A 22,826-nucleotide genomic window follows, 5' to 3' on the forward strand; every position below is an offset into this window, starting at 1 on the left:
AATGGTTGGCACACGATATACACAGTCTCTGAACTATACTCTGAATTAGAGAGAATATAACCATCTTAATCGTTATTTGGTGTTAGACAAGTTGACTACTGCATGACTACTCTTTCTAAATCCTCATTTAAACAGTTAAAAAACACTAAGTAAACTGAATACATCTAAACCATGGCTAAAATATGGTTCTTTATGCAACTCTGATGCTGTTCAAATGGAGCCCTGCAACAAAATGTTAAAGGAAATAAAGAAAGGAAAGATGAAAAATATTTAATATGTTCCTGACAGCAAAACAATGTACATACACAGCTGGAAACACTTTTGCTTATGTCTGTCTGAAAATACAACTTCTTGGGATGCCCAGAAATTCTTTAAATATTACTCCATTAACATAACTACTGGGAGCTGAAACCATACATGTCCAGCAATCAATCTACCTAGCAGGATAACATTCTCTGTTTGGTATAAAAATAAATCATTACAAGAGTTCTGACAGGAACAAGCTGCTGGATGCTGCCAGTACAAAAACAATCACTGAATTCTAAAAGCCTTAAGCAAAAAACTCAATGTGTCAAAAAATAAATGTACAGAATAAGGCTGTCTGTCAAAAGACAAATAAACTGAAATAGCTTCAGATGGAAGCAATCACAGCTGCAAATAGCTCTGTATCAGAGCAGTGTCAACTGATGTAATTACTTTCTCTGAAAACAAATACTATGTTTTTTTATCAGATGCTTCAGCAGGACATTGAGCCTCAGGGGTGGTGTTACTATGTTCATTACAAGTCTCAGATTCACTTTGTTCTACTTCTCCTTTGTCATCTATATCTTCATTTCCATCATTTTCCACTTTAATTTCTTCTTCAGATACTTCCATATTTTTGTCATCTTCACAATCCATTACTTCAGATGCTTGATCTCCAGCACCTCCATCTTTTTGATCCAAGACTTTGGAATCTCCTTCCTCCTTTTCCTGAAAAACATCAACTCCCATCATTCTAAGATAATGGAAACGTTCATTTTTCGGAACAAAAGCACGGATTGAGGTCTTTCCCCTCCAGCCACATAAAACAACTGGACACTGTAAGGTTTCTGGTTTCCTAAACACAATAAAAGTAAATATTAATTTCACAACTCCCGACAATTTATTAGTATTTTAAATGATGCAACATTTCAAAGTGAGGAAATAACTGCACTGTGAAGGAACCAAAGTGTCACCAAATTTGACACCAAGAATGATTTTAAAAAAAAAAAAAAGAAAAAAGCCACCTACACCTTCCAACACCAATGGATGTCAAGGACTTTATTTTTAGGAAGAGGAGAAAATCATATTTGTTTTAGGAACTTACCATAACTTAGATGTTTGAGTAGATGTTGTACTACTGACTCTTGGGATTTACTGCCTGCAGGAGTCAGAAGCTGACCTGAATATCAGAAAACTCACTTCCCCCAATTACCAGGTGGACAACATCCACCTCCACAACAGGACATTGGTGATATAAGGGATACTCACCTGGTGCCATTTTTTGTGTCTTAGGCATTAAGTATTATCTCTCAGGCTCCACAGCAGCGTCTGCCTTCATCTGTCCCAGACCTATGCTGGGGTTAAGGTATACTTCCTAACCCAACTTTACTATGTTTTTCATACTTCACTACTGCAGTACTGATTCTTGGGATTACTCCAAGAGCTATATTCTAGCTTGGATGTCTGACTTATGACAGGACCAGGGGGCACCACTCCCTGGAGAATGGCAAAGGTCAATCCTGTCCTGGCCCTGAACACAGTTCCCAGGTTGCAATGGCTGGCAAAGGTGTGAAAAGAGGATAAAGTTCCTGCTTCCAGAATTTCTTGAGTAGAGACCCCTCTTAGAAAGGCTGTGGTGGAAGTTGTAGCCCTGGAAAAGTGGACCCTGACTAATGTAGGGACTGCCTTTCCATGGTAACAGTAGCAAAAGGCAATGCAGTTAACATTCCATTTGGAAATGGTCTGCTTATTTACTGATTTTCCCTACTTTCCCTTGGCAAAAGGCATAAAAAAAAGGTTGGCCTACTCTTTTGTCTGATTTTGTGGTGTCCAAGTAAAAGTTGCCTGTGCACATCAAAAGTGGGTAGAATCCTGTTGCATTTGTTTCTGAGGGGAGGGAACAGAACAAGGGTACATCTACTGCTTGGCTTGGTGAAAGTTCTGTTGTTACCTTTGGGGTTAGTATATAGAGTGACCCTATTCTTGTGACCAAAACAAGCTCTTTACACATTACAACTCGCAATTCAGAGATATGGCTAGTCAAGGTCAAGGCTACCAGGAATGTAGTTTTTCATGTCAACATCCTCAAGGAGGCAAACGCTGCTGGTTCCTAGAGCTGCAGGGTAAGTTTTTCTAATAAAAAATTAGATCCCAGGGAGCAGTCAACTCTTTCCTGGCTGGTCTTAGCTGGAGAACTCTAAGTGCTTCTTCATAGGACTCTAAGGATGAGGAGGAGAATTTAGTAGCAGACAAGTAGAAATAGCTGAGGCATGCACTTTAGTGGATTTACAAGACCAGCCTTTTTTAAAAAAAGGTCTAACATTTAACTGAGGACCTCTGACAACTGAGCATGATTGGGTTATTGTCCACCAATCTGCATCATAGATAGAACCTTTTCGGCTTGGCTATATAAGATTTTTTGGTAATGGGTTTTCTGGCCATCCTTAAAATGTGTACAACATCCACAGAAAACAAGTGTGGGAAGGGATTCACACCAGATCATCCATCCTCTCAGATTCAAGGTCTTTAGGTCAGGGTATATGACTGACCCTCTCTTCCGAGATAAAAGGTCTACATAGAGTACCAGCGATTCCTCTCTGGTCATGCTCAGCAGGAGGGAGTAAGTATAGTTGTGCAAAAACTGTAAACAGTAAATGTCCTTCTCTTCACTGTTGCAGTATCCTTTACCAATGGGGTTCCCTGTCAAGGGTAGCCCAACATCCAGCCAGTATTCCAAAGCCTTATGATTTTATAGACATCACACGTATGCTCCCCACTCAAGGAACAGGGCATAAAGGTGACATACGGACATATACTCCTCAAAATGGAAAAGCCCCAGGAGGAGCAAAAGTCCAAGGAAGTAGGAAGAATATGTGCATCCAGGAGGAGAAACAAATTAAAATAACAGAGCAGAAGGAAGGAGTAGGGAGGGAGCAAATACTTTAGGAACCACTGTAGTTTTCTCATATGAAGTCTGGCTAGAGGAAGCATAGTAATGGTGGAGGCCATGGATCCTAGTGCCCTGAGAAATTCCGTGGCTGTAACAGAAACCAGAAGAAGAATGGATTGAAAAAAGTTGATTAGAGAAGCAGCCTTGGGAGGAGGCAGGGAAGCCAGCATAGGAGTGGTCTGGAACATGCAACCAAGAAACACAATCCTGAGAAAAAATGAAGACTGATTTCTGGAAGTTTATTGTAAATCCCAGGCTTTGCAAGAGACAAACAATATAGGGGAGGAAGCTTGAATGAGCAGGTCATCCAGATAAGGAAAGATGAAACCCTCTCATCCTGCAAAAAGCAATCACAGGAGCAAGGCATTTAAAGAAAACCCTTGGGGCAGTAGAAAGACCAAAAGGCGAAGAAGAGAACTGAAAATGCCAGGAAGAGACTGAGAAATGCAGAAACCTCCTGAAAAGGGGATGAATGGGGATGTAAAGATAAGCATTCTTGAGATACAGGGAGACCAGGATAGCCTGAGGAAGCAGAAGAGGAAACAGAGACATCTGAAAGAAAGGGACCTTCAGAAAGGTGTTGAGATGAAAAAGGTCCAGAATGGGTCTCCAGGTGCTTTCCTTTCCAGGATAGGGAAACATTCTGGAATAAAACCCCTCATGGCAAAGGGGCACAGCTTGAATGGTACTTTGGGTCAAAAGGCACTGAAGCAGTTCTTGGAAGAAAGAAAACTGTCCCTGAGGAAGTTGAGGGACGCCCGAAAAGGAGGAAGGGATTTCCATACCATGAAGTATCCGTTTTGGATGATGGACAAAAAGTACAGTTTTGTACCTACCATAAATGTAGATGTTCGAGGATCCACATTGCTGCAGTCCTAACTATTGGGTAGTCCGCTGTCCAGTCGGCCCGAATACCAAAGTATATGGCTGACGTCGGTCAGGGCGCATTAGACTGACGTCAGTACGTCAGGGTACTAATGCGCATGACCGACGTCATATCCTCAGTCTTTTCTTGCCCCAGATGTCAGAAGACCCTGAAAAGATAAGGCCAAAAACCAAAAACTCCCAAAATACCTGCACCAAAAAATATATATACAATATATACACAATTAGCAGAATATAACCTCACCTACACAACCACCCCTAAACACAGAGGGAAGGAGGGAGGGTAAATTGACTGCAGCAATGTGGATCCTCGAACATCTACATTTATGGTAGGTACAAACTGTACTATGTTCTTCATTCCACATTGCTGCAGTCCTAACTATTGGGTAGAATCCCAAAGCAGAGGTAAGGAGGCTGGCAAATCATAAGGAAGCAGGAACTGACAACATGCCTTGCAAAATAGCTGTGGCAAAACCAGCCCTAGACTTAGAGTAGAGAGGAAGGTGATAATGCTTAGAGAAAGTATGCACTGAACTCCAAGTAGCTGCCTCCAAAATATCCTTAGTTGCCACCCCCCCTTAGAAATGCTGTGGAAGTGGCAGTAGCCCTAGTGGAATGAGGCCTAATCCCAGCTGGAATCTCCTTGCCATGATGGGAATAACAAAATGTAATGCAACACCCAATCCACCTAGAAATAGTTTGTTTTGACACAGGCTTGCCCTTTGAACTCAAAGCAAAAGAAACAAACAACTGCTGAGACTGCCTAAAATCCTTAGTCCTGCTCAAATAATAACGCAATAGCCTGTGTACATCTAAAGTGTGCAAAATCTTTTCCCCTTTACTTTGGGGATCTGCATAAAAGGTAGGCAAATGAATAGTTTGGTTTAAAGCCACACTAGAAACCACCTTAGGCATAAAGGAAGGATTAGTAATGTAAAGATACCCTATCCTTATGAAAATCAAAAAGGCTCCACTGCCATAAGGGCCTGCAACTCAGAAACCCTTCTTGCAGAAGTAATGGCCAACAAAAAAGCAGTCTTCCATGACAAGTATTTCAATTCAGCAGTAGCCGCAGGCTCAAAAGGTTGTAGAGTAAGTTTCTCCAACACAAAATTGAGATCCCAAGCAGGAGTAGGAGCTCTACGTGGGGGTCTTATATTCTTTGCCCCTCTAAGAAATTGCTTGAACAAAGGATGCGAAACCAATGGTGGATCACAATCATAGTGAGCTGAAATTGCTGCAGCATGAATCTTAATGGAAGAGAAAGACAAACCTTTGTCCAGTAACTCAGTAAGATATTGAAGAGCCACACTCAAATTTGGCTCAGTAATCTCCAAATTGTTTGCTGCACTCCAAAACAAAAATCTCTTCCATTTTTCTGCGTACACTTTCCTTGTACTAGGTCTTCTGGCTTCCATAATCACATTTAAAACTTGTTGAGGAAGCTGAGACCTGCTGTCTTTCAAAACAGAATATGCCAGGCTGTTAGATGTAGAGAGTGAAGCTTGACATTGAGCAGATGACCGTCTCTCTGAGACAACAGGTGTGGAATCAAGGGTAAAGGCGATGGAGGCTTCCTTACCAGACTCCTCAGTAATGGGTACCAGTGCTGCCGAGGCCAATCTGGAGCTATTAAAATCATCCTTGGCTTGTCTCGTCTGACCTTTAGAAGCACCTTTGGAAGAAGAGGCAGAGGTGGAAAGGCATACACATGAAGATTTTTCCAACTGAAAGAAAGAGCATCCACTTTCCAAGCTGTGTGATGAAATCCCTTCGTGCAAAACTTTGGCAGCTGGTGGTTTAGTGGAGAAGCGAACAGATCTATGTCTGGAGTTCCCCATGACACTGTCAATTTTGAAATACATGAAGATCCAGTTTCCACTGCTGGGGATCCATGATTTGTCTGCTTAATACATCTGCTAAGGAGTTCTGTGCTCCCGGCAGAAACCTTGCCTGAAGAGTTAGTTGCAGACTGAGCGCAGTCTCCCATAAAATCATTGCTTGTCTGCACAATGGGTAAGAATGTGTTCCCCCTTGTTTGTTGATGTACCACATGACAGTTGTGTTGTCTGTTAGAATCAACACCTGCCCTGGAAGAAGTAACTCCTTGAAAGCAATTAATGCAAACTGAACTGCTAACATCTCTTTCATGTTGATATGTAGATGCTGTAGTCTGGCAGGCCACTTGTCTTGTATCCACTTTCCATTTAGATGAGCTCCCCAAGCAATATCTGAGGCATCTGTCGTTAGAATCTGACTTGCCTCTGGCCGGGTCACAGAGAGTCCCTTGTTTAGGTGACATTCCTGAGCCCACCACAAAAATTCCTTTTGAATGCAAGGTATTATTTGAATGACAGTGTCCAAATCCTGGCAGTGCTGTGTCCACAGATTTTGAGATACCATTGTAGCTTCCTCATATGCAGTTTGGCATTGGGAAGCACCAGAATACAAGATGCCATGAACCCTAAGGCTTGAAGGACTGTCCTTGCAGTCAGCCCGGACTGAAGAGATAGATGATGGAAGTAACTGGAAAGATTCTTTTGTTTGTCCGGGGTTAAAAAGGCCATCTGGGCTGCTGTATTCAGTCTCACACCCAGAAAGCACATGTCTTGAGAGGGTACTAGACTGGACTTTATTTCGCTCACAGAATACCCTAGGCATCTTAGCACTGCTATGACATATTCCAGATGCTGTAGAAGATCTTCTTTTTCTTGAGCCAGAATCAGGCAGTCGCCCAAGTAAGGATAGATTTGGATTCCTTTAGCCTGAAGTAAGCTATCACTGAGCCAGAACCTTTGTGAATACTCTGGGCAGTAGATAAACCAAAGGGCAATGCAGAGAACTGATAATGAGAATTTCCAGCTCGAAAACGCAGATACTTCCTGCAACTTAGTCTTATTGGCACATGAAGGTAAGCTTCCTTGAGATCTAAAGTTACCATCCAGTGATCTTTGCCCAGCAGAGGTAAAAGCTGTTGTAACGTCAACATTTTGAACTTGGGAATGTCCAGATAAGTGTTGAGGATAGATAAATCCAGAATTGGTCTCCACGTGTTCCCCTTCTTTGGTACTAGGAACAGGCGAGAATAAAATCCTAGGCCCCTTTCCGGCACAGGAACTGACTGAATGGCCCCTATTTGAAGCAACAGAGAAATTTGCTTGTGAGCCTCTGTTCTTTGAAGAGGAGGAATGTCTGGCATGCCTTTGAAAGGAGGCAAGGTATGGAAATAAAACCTGTAACCGTGGTGAATAATATCCAGAACCCATCTGTCTTGGGTAATTAAATCCCAATTTTCTTTGAAAAGAGACAGCCTTCCTCCCAAAGGTGCTGCCAGGCAAGAACGCATTGGCAGCTGAAAAGGCAGGTCATTGGGTCTGCTTACGAAAGGACTGACCCTGCCCTCACCAGCAGTCTGAGCAGGGGAACTCCTGTCCTAGGCCTAAAAGAACCCTGAGCTCTGCCCCTACCACGCCTAGACCTACCCCTAGACTGGGAATCATAAGCAGGATAAGTCCATCCCTTAGTAGGCCAATTTCTACTAAACTTGGAGGCTGCACCTGCAAAAATCTTTAACAGTTTGCATAGACTTAGCCTTGTCCTCCATTTTCTTCAAAACTGCTTCCACAGGCGAACCAAACAACACATCAGACTGTAAAGGAGCATCCAAAATCCTTGTCTTAACATGCTCAGCTAAATTCTGATCTCTCAGCCAGGCGTGCCTACGAAGAACAGAACCAGTGGCAGCCACCCTGGAGGAGGCCTGCACAGCATCAAAACCACACTGCAAGGAATGTTTACCCACCTGTTCAGACACATGAACTAAATCCTGCAACTCTTTACACTCAATACCTTCAGCCAGAGCATCCACCTTAGATTTCAACTGTGAAAGAAGATAATTCTGATATTTTAACATGTGAAACTGACAATTCAACGCCCTCATGGCTAAAGTGGAAGAAGTATACACTTTCTTTCCCCATCTATCCAAAGCCCTTGCCTCTTTATCAGGAGGGACAGGATTTTTAACAACTGAGGCCTTCACACCTTTAGGCCCCTGAGAGACAGTTTCTGGGTCTGCCCTAGGACTCTTAAAAAGATACTTATGAGCTTCAGGCACCCTATAATACCTATCCGGTTTAACTGGGGCAGGAGGCAAAGAAGCAGGATTCAGGGAAGCCTCTGCAAACACATCTTCTACCACATTCAAAACAGGAGGTATAGCTAAAGGCCTATGCTGGGGTAAAAACAAGAATTCCCTAAGCCTTTTCCTGGAATCAGAGAAATCTTGACCTTCCCATTTAAAATGCTCCCTCATGGAATGCAGAGTCTCTGAAAATGAAAAATCCTCAGGAGGAGAAGCAGAAGGAGTAGAATCATCCACATCAGAATCAGAATAAGGAGGGTACTCCTGCAAGTCTTCAGCCAAGACTCAAGCCTCCGAGCATTGCTCAAAACTCTCAAACTCAGGTTCCACCCTAGGCCTCTTATCAGGAGGGGCATAGAACCCTAATCATAGTAATCAAATCCTCTGCCATTTTAAGCATATGTTTCTTAGGCAAAGATCCTGAAGCACTAGGAGAAACCCCACAGAAGCTAAACTTGGCCTGCCCCTCAAAGAAGCCTTGGAAACTGAAGGGAGGCTCTAACCACCTTAGGAAGAGAGAGAAGAACAGCCACCTGAGAAGCCCCTCAGCCTGGCCTACTTCCTGAGAGGATACATCCTGTAACAGTAAAGTCTCTCCCTGAGACTCCAAAGAGACACCTGGCAAAACCTCCGCTCCACTGAGCCTTCCAAAGAACCGACGCCTGGGACTGTCGGTTCCTCCACCCTAGGCTTTGCTGCTTTATCTTTGCGCTTTTAGTCGAAGCAGCCGGAGCATCCGACGGCATTTTATAATTACAACGCTTCCCAAACACTAACCTGGCACAGTCTAACCTTCTCTTAATAGTGCGTTTGTTAAATCTAGCACAAGAGCGGCATCCAACAACGCCGTCCTCAGGCCCTAAACAAGGTATACACAAAGTATGGTAATCCCTATGAGGTATCTGTTTCCCACAAGAAATACAGTTATTCACTTTTTCTGACATCCGGTTAAATACTGAGGCAAGAAAACCAAAATATTCCCCAACGGGTACTTAGCCAACTTTGATTCGGTCTGAAACTCTGACTTCAGAAACTTTCAGAACGCCAACCTGCACTCGCAAAATTGCTTCTGCATCGGACCATGCGGCAAAAAAGACTGAGGATATGACGTCGGTCATGCGCATTAGTACCCTGACGTACTGACGTCAGTCTAATGCGCCCTGACCGACGTCAGCCATATACTTTGGTATTCGGGCCGACTGGACAGCGGACTACCCAATAGTTAGGACTGCAGCAATGTGGAATGAAGAACATCTTTAACCAATCTGGAAGGGACACAGAAAGATGAAGGGATAAGCGGACCTGACTCTAGAAAAGGGGAAGGAAACAGTCAAATAGAAACTGTCTGGTCTTGAAAAGTTTTCTGAGAAGTAACAGACTGGACAGACTTGGCAGGAGGAACCCGCATATTACCCTTCTTATCTTTGGGAGGAGGGAGAGGTTGTCTGTGAAAAAAGGCAGATTTAGATTGCTAATTCCTCTGGAACTTAGGAACAGACGACACAAACATACATTTCAATTCCTGCAAGGTCTTATCTTTACCCTGAAAAGACTTAAATAGGTCAGCAGCAGAATCAAACAAGTTCTTAGCATCAAGAATAACATCCTTTAGCCTTAATATCATCAGGCAAAGGCTGGAAATGAAACCAAGAGTAACATCTCAAAGCAGAACCAAAAGCAGCAGCCCTAGAGGAAGCATCAGCTGCATCATTAAATAATAGAGTGGCGATCTACTTGAGAAGTACAGCCCAGTAAAGAGACGGCAGAGGCCCTCCCTTCAGAATCAGGGAGTTCTGAGATAGCCTAGGAAGCCTGTGGAAGAAGGGCTAAGACAATACTTGGTCATATTGGTCTGATAATTAAAAGCCCAACAGGCCAAAGTGGCAGCAGTATATACCTTCTTGATTAGCCGTTCCATAGCTCTACTGTCCTTGTCTGATGGAAACAGTTTACTACAAGGAAAAAATTTAGAGGGTTTGTCAGATGAGACAGACACTATAGGAAGGGTAAGCAGATGAACATTTGTAGCGGAACTTAAACTAGTCAGGCATCATGTAAAATCTATCCGGTTTCTTACGGGCTGGAGGTTGACAATCTGGGGCCACAGAAGCTGCTGAAAGGGTATCCAGGAGGGGAGCCAATACTGGAGGTACAACAGAGGGCTTCGCGAACTCCATCTGGAGGAGCTTGTGAAGTTCTCATTCTGGGCCACTAATCAAGGACCCTGAATCCTCACTACTGCCACTGGAGGAGGGTGTTCACTTGGAGCAAAAATGGATACACCCAGTATTTCCAGATGCAGCTCTCTGCATCAAGCACAATTTCCCTTAAGAACACACAGAGAACACATAGTCCAGGGTCTGAATTTCTGTCTCCCTCCAGGTCCCCAGTAAGTCACCGCACTGGCACAGGTAAATAGTTGAGACCTCAGCCGAGTGTCCAAGCCAAGTTCTCTAGCACTCTCGTTGTGAAACCAGTGCTTCGTGACCTTGCCCCAAGCACACACACACACACACACACACACACACACACACACACCCTACTTGGGAAAGGCTGGCACAGATTTACTAGCTATGCTCCCTTCTACCCAGACTATAAGGTAGTTAACACCGCCACCAGACACTCCAAAGCCAGCTACTCTAAGGCTCTTACAAGGGTACCCAATTAGGAACAAAGAAAGCGAGCTGAATGAACACAGGTCACCACACCAAAAAACAGGAAATGTCAACTTGTTAAGAGCTTTTCGTCTTAGGAGATCCCAAGACTTCTTCAGACAAAGTAAAAGCGCACACGTCCCTTCTTTTATCTTACACAATTAAAATGTTACATACACCCATTGGTTACAAAAACAGCGAGTCATTAAATTATCCTAAAGAGCTTTAAACTTGAAAGCAAAAGGCCACCCACTGTAAGCAGATCACAACACAGTGAATAAATATTACGGGCTGCAAGCTTTTGTCTTTAGACGCAAGTAAAATCAGTAACAAACAAATACCATAAAGGCAATAACTGCCAGTTTGAACTTTCGTGCAAACAAAAAATTAAAATACTAAAAGCCAAACATTAAGTCATCAGTTTGACCTACGAAGCCTTTAGCTTGAAAACAAAAGCCCGCTCACTATATACAGATCACAACACAATGAATTAAGCAAACGGGCTACAAACTTTCATCTGTTGGCATAAAAGGAATGAGTAGCTAACATGTACGATGAAAGCAATAACTGCTAGTTTAAACTTTCATATGACAAATGCTCACTGACAGAATAAAACCTGACAAATACTGTTACAAGTGTCAAGAGTTAAAACTAGTTCTGCCTATCCTAAACTTGACCAAAGCACTCTCTTAAAAACTACCTAATGATAAATAGTTAAGTTAGTTAAAATTGCATCAACAACGTTAAAAAATGCAAGAATACAGTGTTGAACATTAAATATAAATGTGGAACTATATGTGCAACTAGGTCATCTTAAGAGGCTAAATGTTAAATATTAAACAGTGAATGTTAAATGCTGAACAATATGTACAACCAAATCATCTTAGCAGGCTCTTAAGTTTTAAAATACATTTAAACCTGGGAATGTGCTGGTGTCCGTGCGAATTTGCCAAGTGAGTTCTAATACTTCAAGACGGACGGCTTCGGGTCCCCCTCTCCCATCAGAATTTATACAGTCAATAGCCCTAAACAAAAATTTCTGGTTGACATTGTCAGCTACATGTTTTGCCAGTATGTTGATAGTTTTTAATTTCCTGATGTGATACATTTGCTCGTAAACATGTTCCCGAAGTTTTCTGTCCGTTTTGCCAATATAAAATGCTGGACACTGTTGGCACTGGGCAAGATAGACAACAGCTTTGGATTGGCAGTTGAATTTGTGTTTGACTTTATATTTTTGACCTCTGATTCTAAACTGTTTCCCTGTATCCATGTGGGAACAAAAACTGCACGTTACATTGAAACATACCTTTCCTGATAGGAAAGTGTGACCCATTTACCTCTAAGGGATGTTTTAGATTCTTTCCCCTCCTCCAGGTAATTTTTGGGAACTCGGGTAGTTTATTTCTTAGGTTGTTGTCAATCTGAATAAACGCCCAGTTTTTCTGAAGGATAAATGAAACAATCTTACTATCAATACTAAATGATGTAAAAAGACTACAGGATGGTGGGAGTGGACTCACGGTAGGGTGGGTCATGAGCTGGTTTGTTGAATACTCATTCCTATGGGGGCCTTTTAAAATTGGTTGGTATGTCCCCTGTTCTCTCTTGTAACTAACCTCAAATTAATTCATCAACAAGTTGTTTGGGATAACCCAGACCCAAAAACATGGATCTGAGTGTGTTGCATTCCTTTATAACTTTTGACACCATTCGGGCAGCCCTAACGAGTTGCCCTTTTACTACAGATCTCTTTTGATAAGTTGGGTGACATCTGCTGTAGTGAAGGAAGGTGTTAGAATAAGTGACCTTCCTATGAATTTTAGCACACAATGCATTGCTAGTTAAATCTTTCCACAAATCCATATCTAAATAGGCAATTCAGTCAGTGCTAAATGTGTGTGTGTAAGAGAAAGGAAGTTGGTGGTAGAGTTGAAGAAATCCACCAGTTCTATGGCAACTGCTTCACCACCTCTGATCAACATAAATATATCATCCAAAAAACGTGTATAAAAGGCTATTTTGTTATTAATAAGCTCGTTCTTCTGGATGATTTCTTGTTCCCAATAAGCCATGACGAGGTTGGTGAAGCTACCACCACAAGGTGACCCCATGGCTACACCTACCTTCTGTAAAAAATAGTGTCATTGATGAATCTCCTCCAATTACCATAAATTTAAAGTAATGTGTTATATCAGTCTCAGTAACGTGCTTAGAAAGAACACTTGCTGTATCATTCTTACCTATATGGTAATAATGTTCTCTAATCCTGTCCTTTAATGCTTTATCTCTTTTACCAATATAGAACTTTTTACAGATCATGCACTGGGCCAGGTAAATAACATGAAGAGTGCTACATGTAGCTTGAATATTAAACTTGTATGTTTTACTTTGATCGGGGTGATGAAAAATCCCACTACTATCTATATATTTACAGGCCTGACAATGTCCGCATTCTTCAGTACACCCACTGTGTAAGGTACGCTGTTCCTGTTTAGGGTAACATAACCGTCTTTTAAGGGAACATATGTTCTTATAGACAAATGATGGTTTAACATCCACTATATCTGTAATGTCACTATCAATCGTTAACACTGCCCAATGTTTTTCTATAACCTCTTTATAACATTTGACATCACTAGAGTAGGATAAACATACTCTCAACCTATTATTATTAGCCTCATTCTCGACGACTTCTCATATTTCTCTCCAAAATATGGTCTAGCTCTAGTGTCTCTCAGCTTAACTACTTCGTCAATATTCTCAGAGATCTCATGTTTATATCTCCTTGAGACCAGTGCATCCTTTAATAAGTCTGTCTATGTTAAAATCAGACTCTCTAACACGTAATCTGGATGCCCTATAAGTCTGACTCCTAATAACACTCCTAAAAACATGGGGTGGGTGCATAGCTAGCACCCCTAGCCAGGTGTCTGGATACAAAGCCAAGCGACCCCAGACTGCTTCCAGAGCAGGACAGTCGGGCCTCCTTTCAGGAGCACTGATAGGACTTACCAAAGAACTTGACCCCTGTCACCCTGGTTCTGCAGACCCCCTCTTCCGCAAGGGCGGCATCTTCCATTATTGCCCCCTCCTCTGCCCCTGGAGGCGGGTTCACTACATGTGTTCTGGAAAGCTCCTTGGGACTTTCAGAACCACATTTTTCCACCTTTAAGCCCTTTGGGGTATGGTCTGGTAGGGGTGGAAAAATGGACTTCTATGGCAGATAGAGTCTTTCCCTCCTGCTCACACCTAGTGAGTCTCTCCTTGACTTTGGGCTCAGAAAAGAGCCATAAAATGGGGTGTTGACAAAGGAAGACTTGAAGGCTTCTGCAAAGGAGAATAAGCGCATCCAGGACCGTCTCTGAAGGGCTATCGCTGAAGCCACTGCACAACTCGAACCATCGGCTGCATAGCAAATGAGCTGCATGGACGAGTTTGCAATGGAGTTAAGGGTATTAAGTTGTGCTGTCACTTTGTCAGAGACAGCTCCATCTGTATTACCCTGCAGAGCATCTCCAAGCTCTTTCAGATCTCTTTGAAGACAGGTGAAATGAGTCAAATAGTTAAGCGATCGCATGGCAAATGTCGCAGAACTAAAGATGCGTTTCCCATATCTGTCCATCGTCCTAGAATCTATTAGGAGAATGGAGAGTGGAAGAGGTTTCTGACATCTCTTTCTTGGTGACCACCGCCACCACCATGGCATCAACGGGGATTCCCTTAGTGAGGAACATCTTGTCTTGGGGGGAGGTGATAAATTTGCTGGGCCTCTAAGGGACCGGTTCCATAGAATCAGGAGACTTTCATGCCCTTTGAGCGGCCAATTCCATCAATTCAAAGGGCGGAGTCACCCAGGAGGTGGAAGGTTGAGACCCAAAAGCCTTCATGAGCACAGACTCATCCTCAGTAGGGCTAACGGACTGCCAGTCACCCCTCTGCTTTAGGACTTCCAGGATATCAGCAAAGGAGATATCCTCTGAGGGGGATCGTGAGGACCCTTCCGATTCCTCTAAGTCGGTGTCTGATGTCAAAGATTTCTGAGGGGAATCTAAATGCCTCCTCTTGCACAATCTCTTCCTAGGAACCTCATCAGTGGGGGCTTCTGGGGAGGTCTCAGCAGAGCAAGGGTTACCCGAGGCTCCGGGTCTCGATGCTTCACAGGGAACTGCGATGTAGAGACAGAACATTGCACATTATGGGAGGAAGAGGAAGGACCTGACGATGTGTGCATCTTAGACGACATAAGCCTCCTCATGGCATCGAAGGCACCGCTGCTCCGACCCTATGTCAAAATATTACTAATGCTATATAATAAGCTACTAAATAGAAATTTTTAAAGTTTACTGGCCCGAGCTTTCACTGGAACCTCCGATCAGATGCCACGACAAACTAGATCTGAGGTAATTCACAGTGCATCGTGGGATAGGGGCTTGGCCTCGAGCTACTGGAAGACCTCGGGCTTTGCATGTGGCTGTACCGAAGCCAAGGGATCAGCTCCGAACCCATCAGTAAAAATGAACGGTGAGATTGAACAACTTCACATTTAATATTAATACAAATGGTAACACTGACCAAACAGCAAGGCTTTCAGCAGTGGTAACAGTGTCACCGAATAAATATAAGTACTCTCAAAGGTTAAAATATTCTCTAAAGGAACAGCTACAATAAAAAGTTGAAATGTATTTAATGAAAATAAAAAAAACATGAAAATACTAAATATCTATTTACAATAAACACCAGAGTTTCAATCACAGGAAATATTAAAATAACCTAGACATCAGATTCACAGAAGTACAGTACTCAACTAATCTCACTATATTTTCCTGACTGATCTAAAGAGTTACTATTCCCTGGTCACTTACTAGAGAAAGGCAAGATGAAGCAGGTGAGGGCTCCCTCTCTGTCAGGTTCCACAAACAGACTGCTATAAGACTTCAGTCTCGCCTAGTATTAACATATCATTTTTAGTGTTGGATTACAGAATGACATCACATACATCTGACTTCTGGTTCCCATGCTACCCCACTTGAATAGAAGCTGTCAGGATTCAGCATGTGTGTGTCAACACACACACACACGCAAACACACTAAGATCTGATGCAGCTCCTGGAAGTCATAAAACAATTTCAAACCTCCACCCTTTGAGTAGCAATTAGTTCACCCCAAATACAATGCAGAAAGCTTCCTAGTACAGACTTTCTTTCTCTCTGGCTGCATTGAGAACTTAAGATATTTATGGCCTAAGCCAGATAATGAGATTAACCTCTTATCTTCCAGTACCTTCTGTTAAAACATATACATTTAAATAATGCATATATATTTCTTTTTCTGTCCAGCAGAGCACATTTTTGGTACATTTTTAAAACAAACAGCTTTGCAAATACAGCATCTGTACAAATCAGTTTGACATACAAATTACATATAATTCTTTATAATATTCCAACTAGCTTTTCTGGCATATGTTACACACACTGCCCTACTTCTCCTGGCAGAGCTGGTAATCCCTCACATCATCATTGAGCTCATAATACCTTCCTTGAATGTCAGAAACCTGAGAATAGTCACATTTAAAATATTCCATCATATGAGAAATAATATCCCCAAAGGAGAGTTCTTTCAAGGGAGAGTCTGGGCTAATATAATAATCTTCCTCAGAGCCATAATCCAAGGGAGAAGGGATTAGAGATTAATGTCAAAGACTCTTCCCCAGAATCCAATTACTCTTCAGAAGAATCCTGCTCTCTGAGCCTCTTGAGTGATGTAGAAGACCAAGGGGGAGTAGGCACAGTAACTCCTTGGGGAGGCTTTAAGGCCATCAGTGCATTAAATAACCCCTGGTAAAATTCTGCCATTCAAGCTGAAGATCTTTAGGAGCAGGAGACATTTTTTTTGCTTTTTCTTTTGAAGGGCATCTGCCCTAAAAACCCTAGGAGGTTCAGACCCTTGCCTACACTTACCCAACAAAGTAGAAATCTCTTCCCAAATTTCTGCAGTATCCCCCTTGGTTCCTCTGAAATAATCAGCTGAGGTTCCCCCTCAACATTTGGAGTGGACGTTTGCAGAGCCTCCGAGGATGTGCAAGAATCCATGCCATCCTCTGACAGGGTTGAGGCAGGGGAATCAGACATAACAAAACCAGGCGATCTTTCACCAGCTTCAAGAGAGATGTCTTGGGGAGGTGGGACAGTAGCCAAATCAGATCCAAATTTCTTGACCTTTTTCTTGGCAGGTGTCTAACCTTCAGGACCCGATTCCGCCACAGCATCCTGTGCCCACAACTTAAGATATTGGTTCTCCAGGTAAATTGATGAGGAGGAGAGATGACTAAGTAAAGTCCCAGGGACAAATGCTTGGCAGATAGAACACAGCAGAGTCATGAGAAGTACCCAAACAGAAGAGACACTGCTTGTGATGATTCTTATGGGGAATCTTCCTCCCACACTGACATTTTCCCTTTCTGGATGACATGTAAACTCAAATTTAAAACTGAAAAAGATAAGAAGAAACCACAAAGAGGCACTTATTTGAAACATGGCCTGGTAACCCAGAAAGAACATTCAGATAGATGATCAATGACTGTGTTTAGATTGGTGGCAAAGACATTCTGAGGTATATACGTTTGTACATCACCTTTATGCCCTACAACTTGAGCAGGGAGCATATATGTGACATACATCTATAAAACCATACGACTTTGGTATACCAGCTGGATGTTGGGTTACCCTTGGCAGGGAATCCCTTAGTATACTAAAGAATACTGCAACAGTGATATGAAAGGGCAATTAGTGTTGATTGGGTCAAAAGATGGTTATCAAGCTCCTCAATGGCCTTTCCTCCCTGATCTTTGGCAATACCCTTGAGGTGAGGTTTAACGGAAGAAAAACAAAAAGAAACAGATATATCCAATGAAAGGAGAAAACAACTACCCATCAGGATTCTGTCTGCAGGACCCTGGAGCAAAACTTGAGTTGTCTGTTTTCTAGAGAGGCAAAAGGTGTGCTTCTGTCACACCCCACTTGTGAATTATGTTTTTCAACATTTATTTGTTGAGGTCCAGGTAGGTTCTAGTCAGACTGTCTCCTAGGCAATGTTGTTGCACTGGAACTTATTGGGTAACTGAAGTTAGCACTGACAGCTGTGCTAACTCTCACACCTGCCTGATTAAAATCACAAAAACCAAGTCGGACTGCCTCAAGTTATGATAGAAAAATATTTAATTCAGGTGCAAAGAATAAAATAAAATAGATGAGCGCTTTCGCGTACCTACATCGTACGCTTCATCAGATCTACTAACTTGTGCTAACCATTCACATTTATATAGTGAAGTCTAACAAAATTCAAATATGTACTCATTGGGTAATCACATAATTACATAATTACATAATTGAAAAAATATATGCATCACTAATCAATGAAAGTGCTCTGTTTAAGTCAACTGAACAGTGTCACATTCCTTGTCAACACAGCACAAAAAGCAGCACGAAAATAAATCATCAAAATTGATGAACATCTCATCACTTGTTTAACAAAACTGTATATATGGTCAGAAAAGATGTATATATAAAAATATATATGTAAAAAATATGTGCATAAAAAACATAAGATTATAATTTATAATTTGAAATCAAATAAAATTAAAATTCATTGACTATTGGTAGATTTAGAATATATTGTTAGATTTCAAAACAACAAATTACCTAAAAACAATACATCCATAGTGCTCTTAAAACATTGAAGCAAATTTATATAAATATCATGATGCCTGTCTATTAAATGATGTTACAGTTTATTTATCAGCATCTATGTAATACTATATCTGCAACAGACTATTTTGCAACAGACTATTTGATGTATTGTATGTAAATTCATTATAATGATATGCAAAAACCACTATATAATTGATTGACAACTAACCTATACATAAAGATAATAATAATAATAACTATTGTATATAACTGCATATTATCTGAAAAATATAAAAATACTAAATGTAAGTCATATATACTTTAAATAAAAATGTCTAATAGAAAATATGTGCAAATGTATGCAAATATATAAAAATATGTGTATAATGCATGACTAACAAAGGTAAAAATGTATAACCAAACAATGAACCAAGTAATCAAGCTTGTCATCTAGCTTTAAACACTTATTTATTTCAATTTCCTCAGTTCTAAAACAGGTTTAATTGTGATGTATTGATTGAGCCCTGGTTCCTGATGAGCTCTCATTCTAAAAATCCATTCTAACTCTATCCTTTCAAGTTGATGCCTGATTAGTGTGAACAGCAGAAAAGAGTGCTTGCTGCCTCGTCTATGTACCACACAATTACAGTGCTGTCTGTCCAAATCATTACGGGTCGTGGTTGCCAATGTACCACATAACTATGGTGCTGTCTGTTCAAATCATTAGTGGTCCTGGTTGCCAACTCTGGCTGAATGCTTTGGTGTCCAGGATCACCGCATAATTTCCTTTATGCTCGAATATTTCTTGGACATCCTTCTGTTCCACATAGTCTATATCCTTAGGTCTCCTGATTGGGCTCCCCAGGAACCATCTGTAGTTAGTAACTGGGGACCAGTTTCCAATCTGAAAGGAGTTTCCTTGTTGAGAAGGATATTCTCTGTTCACTAAATAAACTCTTTCTTTATACAGTATGTCCTACATGAACTGAATGAAAGCCATGTTACTATACTTGGCTATACACTATACACTATCCTACAGAGTGCTAAGAGGTGACCTGTGTCTGAAATACAAGGCATCCTCCAACCCATTACCAATGTATTCATTGTATGCATCAGAAAGTCAAATGGCAAAAATAAATACTCAGTCTAGGAATCTAAGCCTCTTCTGCAACTTCAACTGACAGGTTTGGAGGAACAGGTTTATCTCACAGAGGACACCGCCGCTCTGGAAGAGACTCTCCAGCCAAATAGAACAAAGTTAGTCTCTGTCCATATTCAAGTGCAACTTGGATCTACGGATGGGACACAGACAATTTACCCCAGAACTGCCCCCTGTATTACTAATGGAGAGAAACAGCCCCTAAATGCTTTATCCCATGAATGGGTCCCCACAAATTATCTATGGTATGATCCCAGTTGTTCGCATTAGGGGTATTACACAATTATTACCCACAGAAAGGTTAAGGAAATCTATAACCAAATGGGATGGGTTAATTTGAGCACCAAAAGGGAAACTGAGTAGGCTTAAAATGGTCCACAAGGGCAGCAAACAAGGAACTTATCTATGAACCTACATGTAAAAAAGAGATGCCTATTTGCAAGGAATGGAGATGATGTCATCAATGATTCTTTAGGTAACACTAGAGTCATTTTTCTGGGAAGCTTGGCTAGGGGGTCAACAAAATGCAGGAAGCCATGTAATACAGACGCCAGAGGAACATCCTGGCAAATATACTCCTGAGGCTGGAAATCTTGTTCAAGTATTGGGGCAGGAAGACCTTCTATTTTATGAAGTCTGCCCAGAGGAAGGTAATCTGCGTAGAAGGAAAAAATTGAGATTTCTGTGGTTTAGGCTAGATCTATGTTTTGGAAACAGTCCATTCTGATGTGGATTGACCTGTTGATCTAATTAATAGGGCTTCCCATCATGCAGTTATCCACTTAAGGATAAAAATGCACACACTTTGTCATGTAGGATGCACTCACTAGGACCAGGTATTTAGTAAAGACCCTGAGTGGAGGTAAACAAGCCAGTCATGACCAAAAATGTTTTGGGTCGTTTTGATGTTTGTCTTGAAGGTTGGTATAATATGTTTGTTTGTCCTGTTTGACATGGGGTTTTGCAAAGGTTCTAAGATGTCCAAATTGCTGGAAGGTATTTTGTGTTCTATTTTTATACCAATTTTTCCATGAATTATCCCTTTTTTATCATGTGTTTTTTTTCTTTTGTTAGCCATGGTGCAGGGCTGGACTTTACTCTTATTAAGTACTAGTGTAGAACACAAAAATAACATATTCTTACAGACCTTAAATAACCTAGCACCAGTACATAATAAAAGAGTAAAGTCCAACCCCCCGGTGTCTGTAAATGGCTCCAGACTTAACCAGTGCCAGTAAGGTTTCAATTTGAGCAAACTTCACAAAGGCTGAAGGCAAGGTGGCCTCTCAAGGAGTCATGACAGAAATCTTTACCAAATTAGTAGTCTGCTATGGGTACTGCAAAGATGCTTCACCACGTCAGACAATGCCAAGAATAGACAGGGCTGTTGGGCAAAGAAACTGCCTTGTTTAACCCTCTCTTCCTAGGAACTCTCCTCCTTCCTATTTTTAGCAAGCTAAAAGTTGGGAAAGGTGGACATCATGTTTACAGTTCTAACATTAAAATGAGAACACTGGAGATAACTGGGCTCATTTTGCTCCAGACCATGGCAGAAAAGACAAAGGGAATGAAAGTTTCTGTGAGGGATTTTCTTCCACTTAAGGAATTCTTAACTTTCTCCAACATCTACAATATTAACAATCAGGACACATTTTCCTTGGCAGGATACTTATCTGAACCTCTGTCTTCAGGGGACCCTACAAACGTACAATCCACAGACAAACAGCAAAGAGTTCATCAAACTTCTGAGGTAAGAAAGAACAGAATTCTGAGTCAACTGAGTAACCTTTATATCACCAATGACCTGATTAAAGAAGAAGGGGGAATCATTCAGGCCAAATGGGAATGTGAGATCTCTGGTATTCAGGCCAGTCTCGGGATCCTGAAGGCAGGAAACCTCAGGAATCAGTACTGCAACAGTGAACTATAAAAAAACATTGCTTTTTACCATTCTGGTCAATAAAAGTACTCTCCCCAAATGTTAGTTTCTCAATGACAGTTCAGTTCAAACCTTGGATAATCAGCTTTTTGTGGTACACTTCCAGCTAGCACATTGTCTTTCCAATCAATAATTATAAGGCAAAGTATTTGGAAAGGGTGATAAGAATATGTCTAGGGCACTAAATTTAGAGTCACACTTGGGCAGTACTCAAAAATCATGTCTAATCACTAGAATCTTTTTCTAGTGAGGCCTTCCTTTAAAATTAGTCTGGTTACCTTTATTCAACAATACTATCCATTTTTTCAATGGATAATGAAAATACTGAGAATAAGCTTGCAAGCTGAAAAAGGTGACAATATATTCTTATGTCTTTTTGCCCCTGTGCCTGCTGAACATCAAATCATACTCATGATGCCCAGCCCATTAATTCCCCTGCACAAGAGACATAAGACAAGCACTGATGGGAGAGACCCACTGCGGGGAAGCTATCACAAAGGCAGCCATGAGGACTGAATCTGCCCTCACTAGCACGCCACTAACAGAGATTAGGTGTTATGTCCCCTAACTTCACCCCAGGGGTGACAACAGCACCTGTGTTGCCTCAAGAACCACCTACAGCACTCATCCCCATGCATGCACACTCCTTCACATTCAATGTGGAAAGAAAGAACTCAATGCTGCCTCATTGGCTACCATCACCAGCTGTGGCGTCCACAGCCAATGTCCTTTTCTGCAATGGTTTACTGTTATGCCCAAAGCCTCCACTTTGAGATAGTGTAACAGTAAACCAGCCAAGAACCACCTCCAACAAAAGGATGGGGTACACCCATCATATCTACAGACAGTTCCAACAAACACCCCAAGCTGCTACTCTAACTTAGGTTACCTGAGGTTCAGTCAGGACTTTATCCCTCCATGCCAGTCAGCTGGCATTAATTGAAGAAGTGAAGATGTCAAACGAGAAATACACATGAAAACACCTTTATAGATATATATATATATATATATATATATATATATATTATAGATACAAGCTCACTACACCATCCTACTGAAACTACCTAAATGTCCATCAATGAAGGGTCCTTAATACAAGTGGTAAAGGAGGCAAAATACATCACTGAGACTGAGAAACCAAATGTAGTACGAAAATCCCAGGATGCA

General features: G+C 41.5%; 1 protein-coding gene across 2 annotated transcripts in view; it reads right to left on the minus strand.

The window, feature by feature from the left end:
* Positions 1-254: 254 nt before the first annotated feature.
* Positions 255-22,826, minus strand: part of NSUN2 (NOP2/Sun RNA methyltransferase 2) — a 1,231,765-nt gene continuing 1,209,193 nt past the window's right edge. For both annotated transcript variants that reach the window (XM_044065403.1, XM_044065402.1), the window contains exon 19: positions 255-1,099. In XM_044065403.1, coding sequence (XP_043921338.1) covers positions 715-1,099 — 385 coding nt within the window. In that variant the 3' untranslated portion in view covers positions 255-714. The remainder of the gene's footprint in view (positions 1,100-22,826) is intronic.

This window comes from Protopterus annectens, chromosome 3.part0, assembly GCF_019279795.1.
Source record: "Protopterus annectens isolate FY-2018-M chromosome 3.part0, PAN1.0, whole genome shotgun sequence".
Classification (NCBI taxonomy): Eukaryota; Metazoa; Chordata; order Ceratodontiformes; family Protopteridae; genus Protopterus; species Protopterus annectens.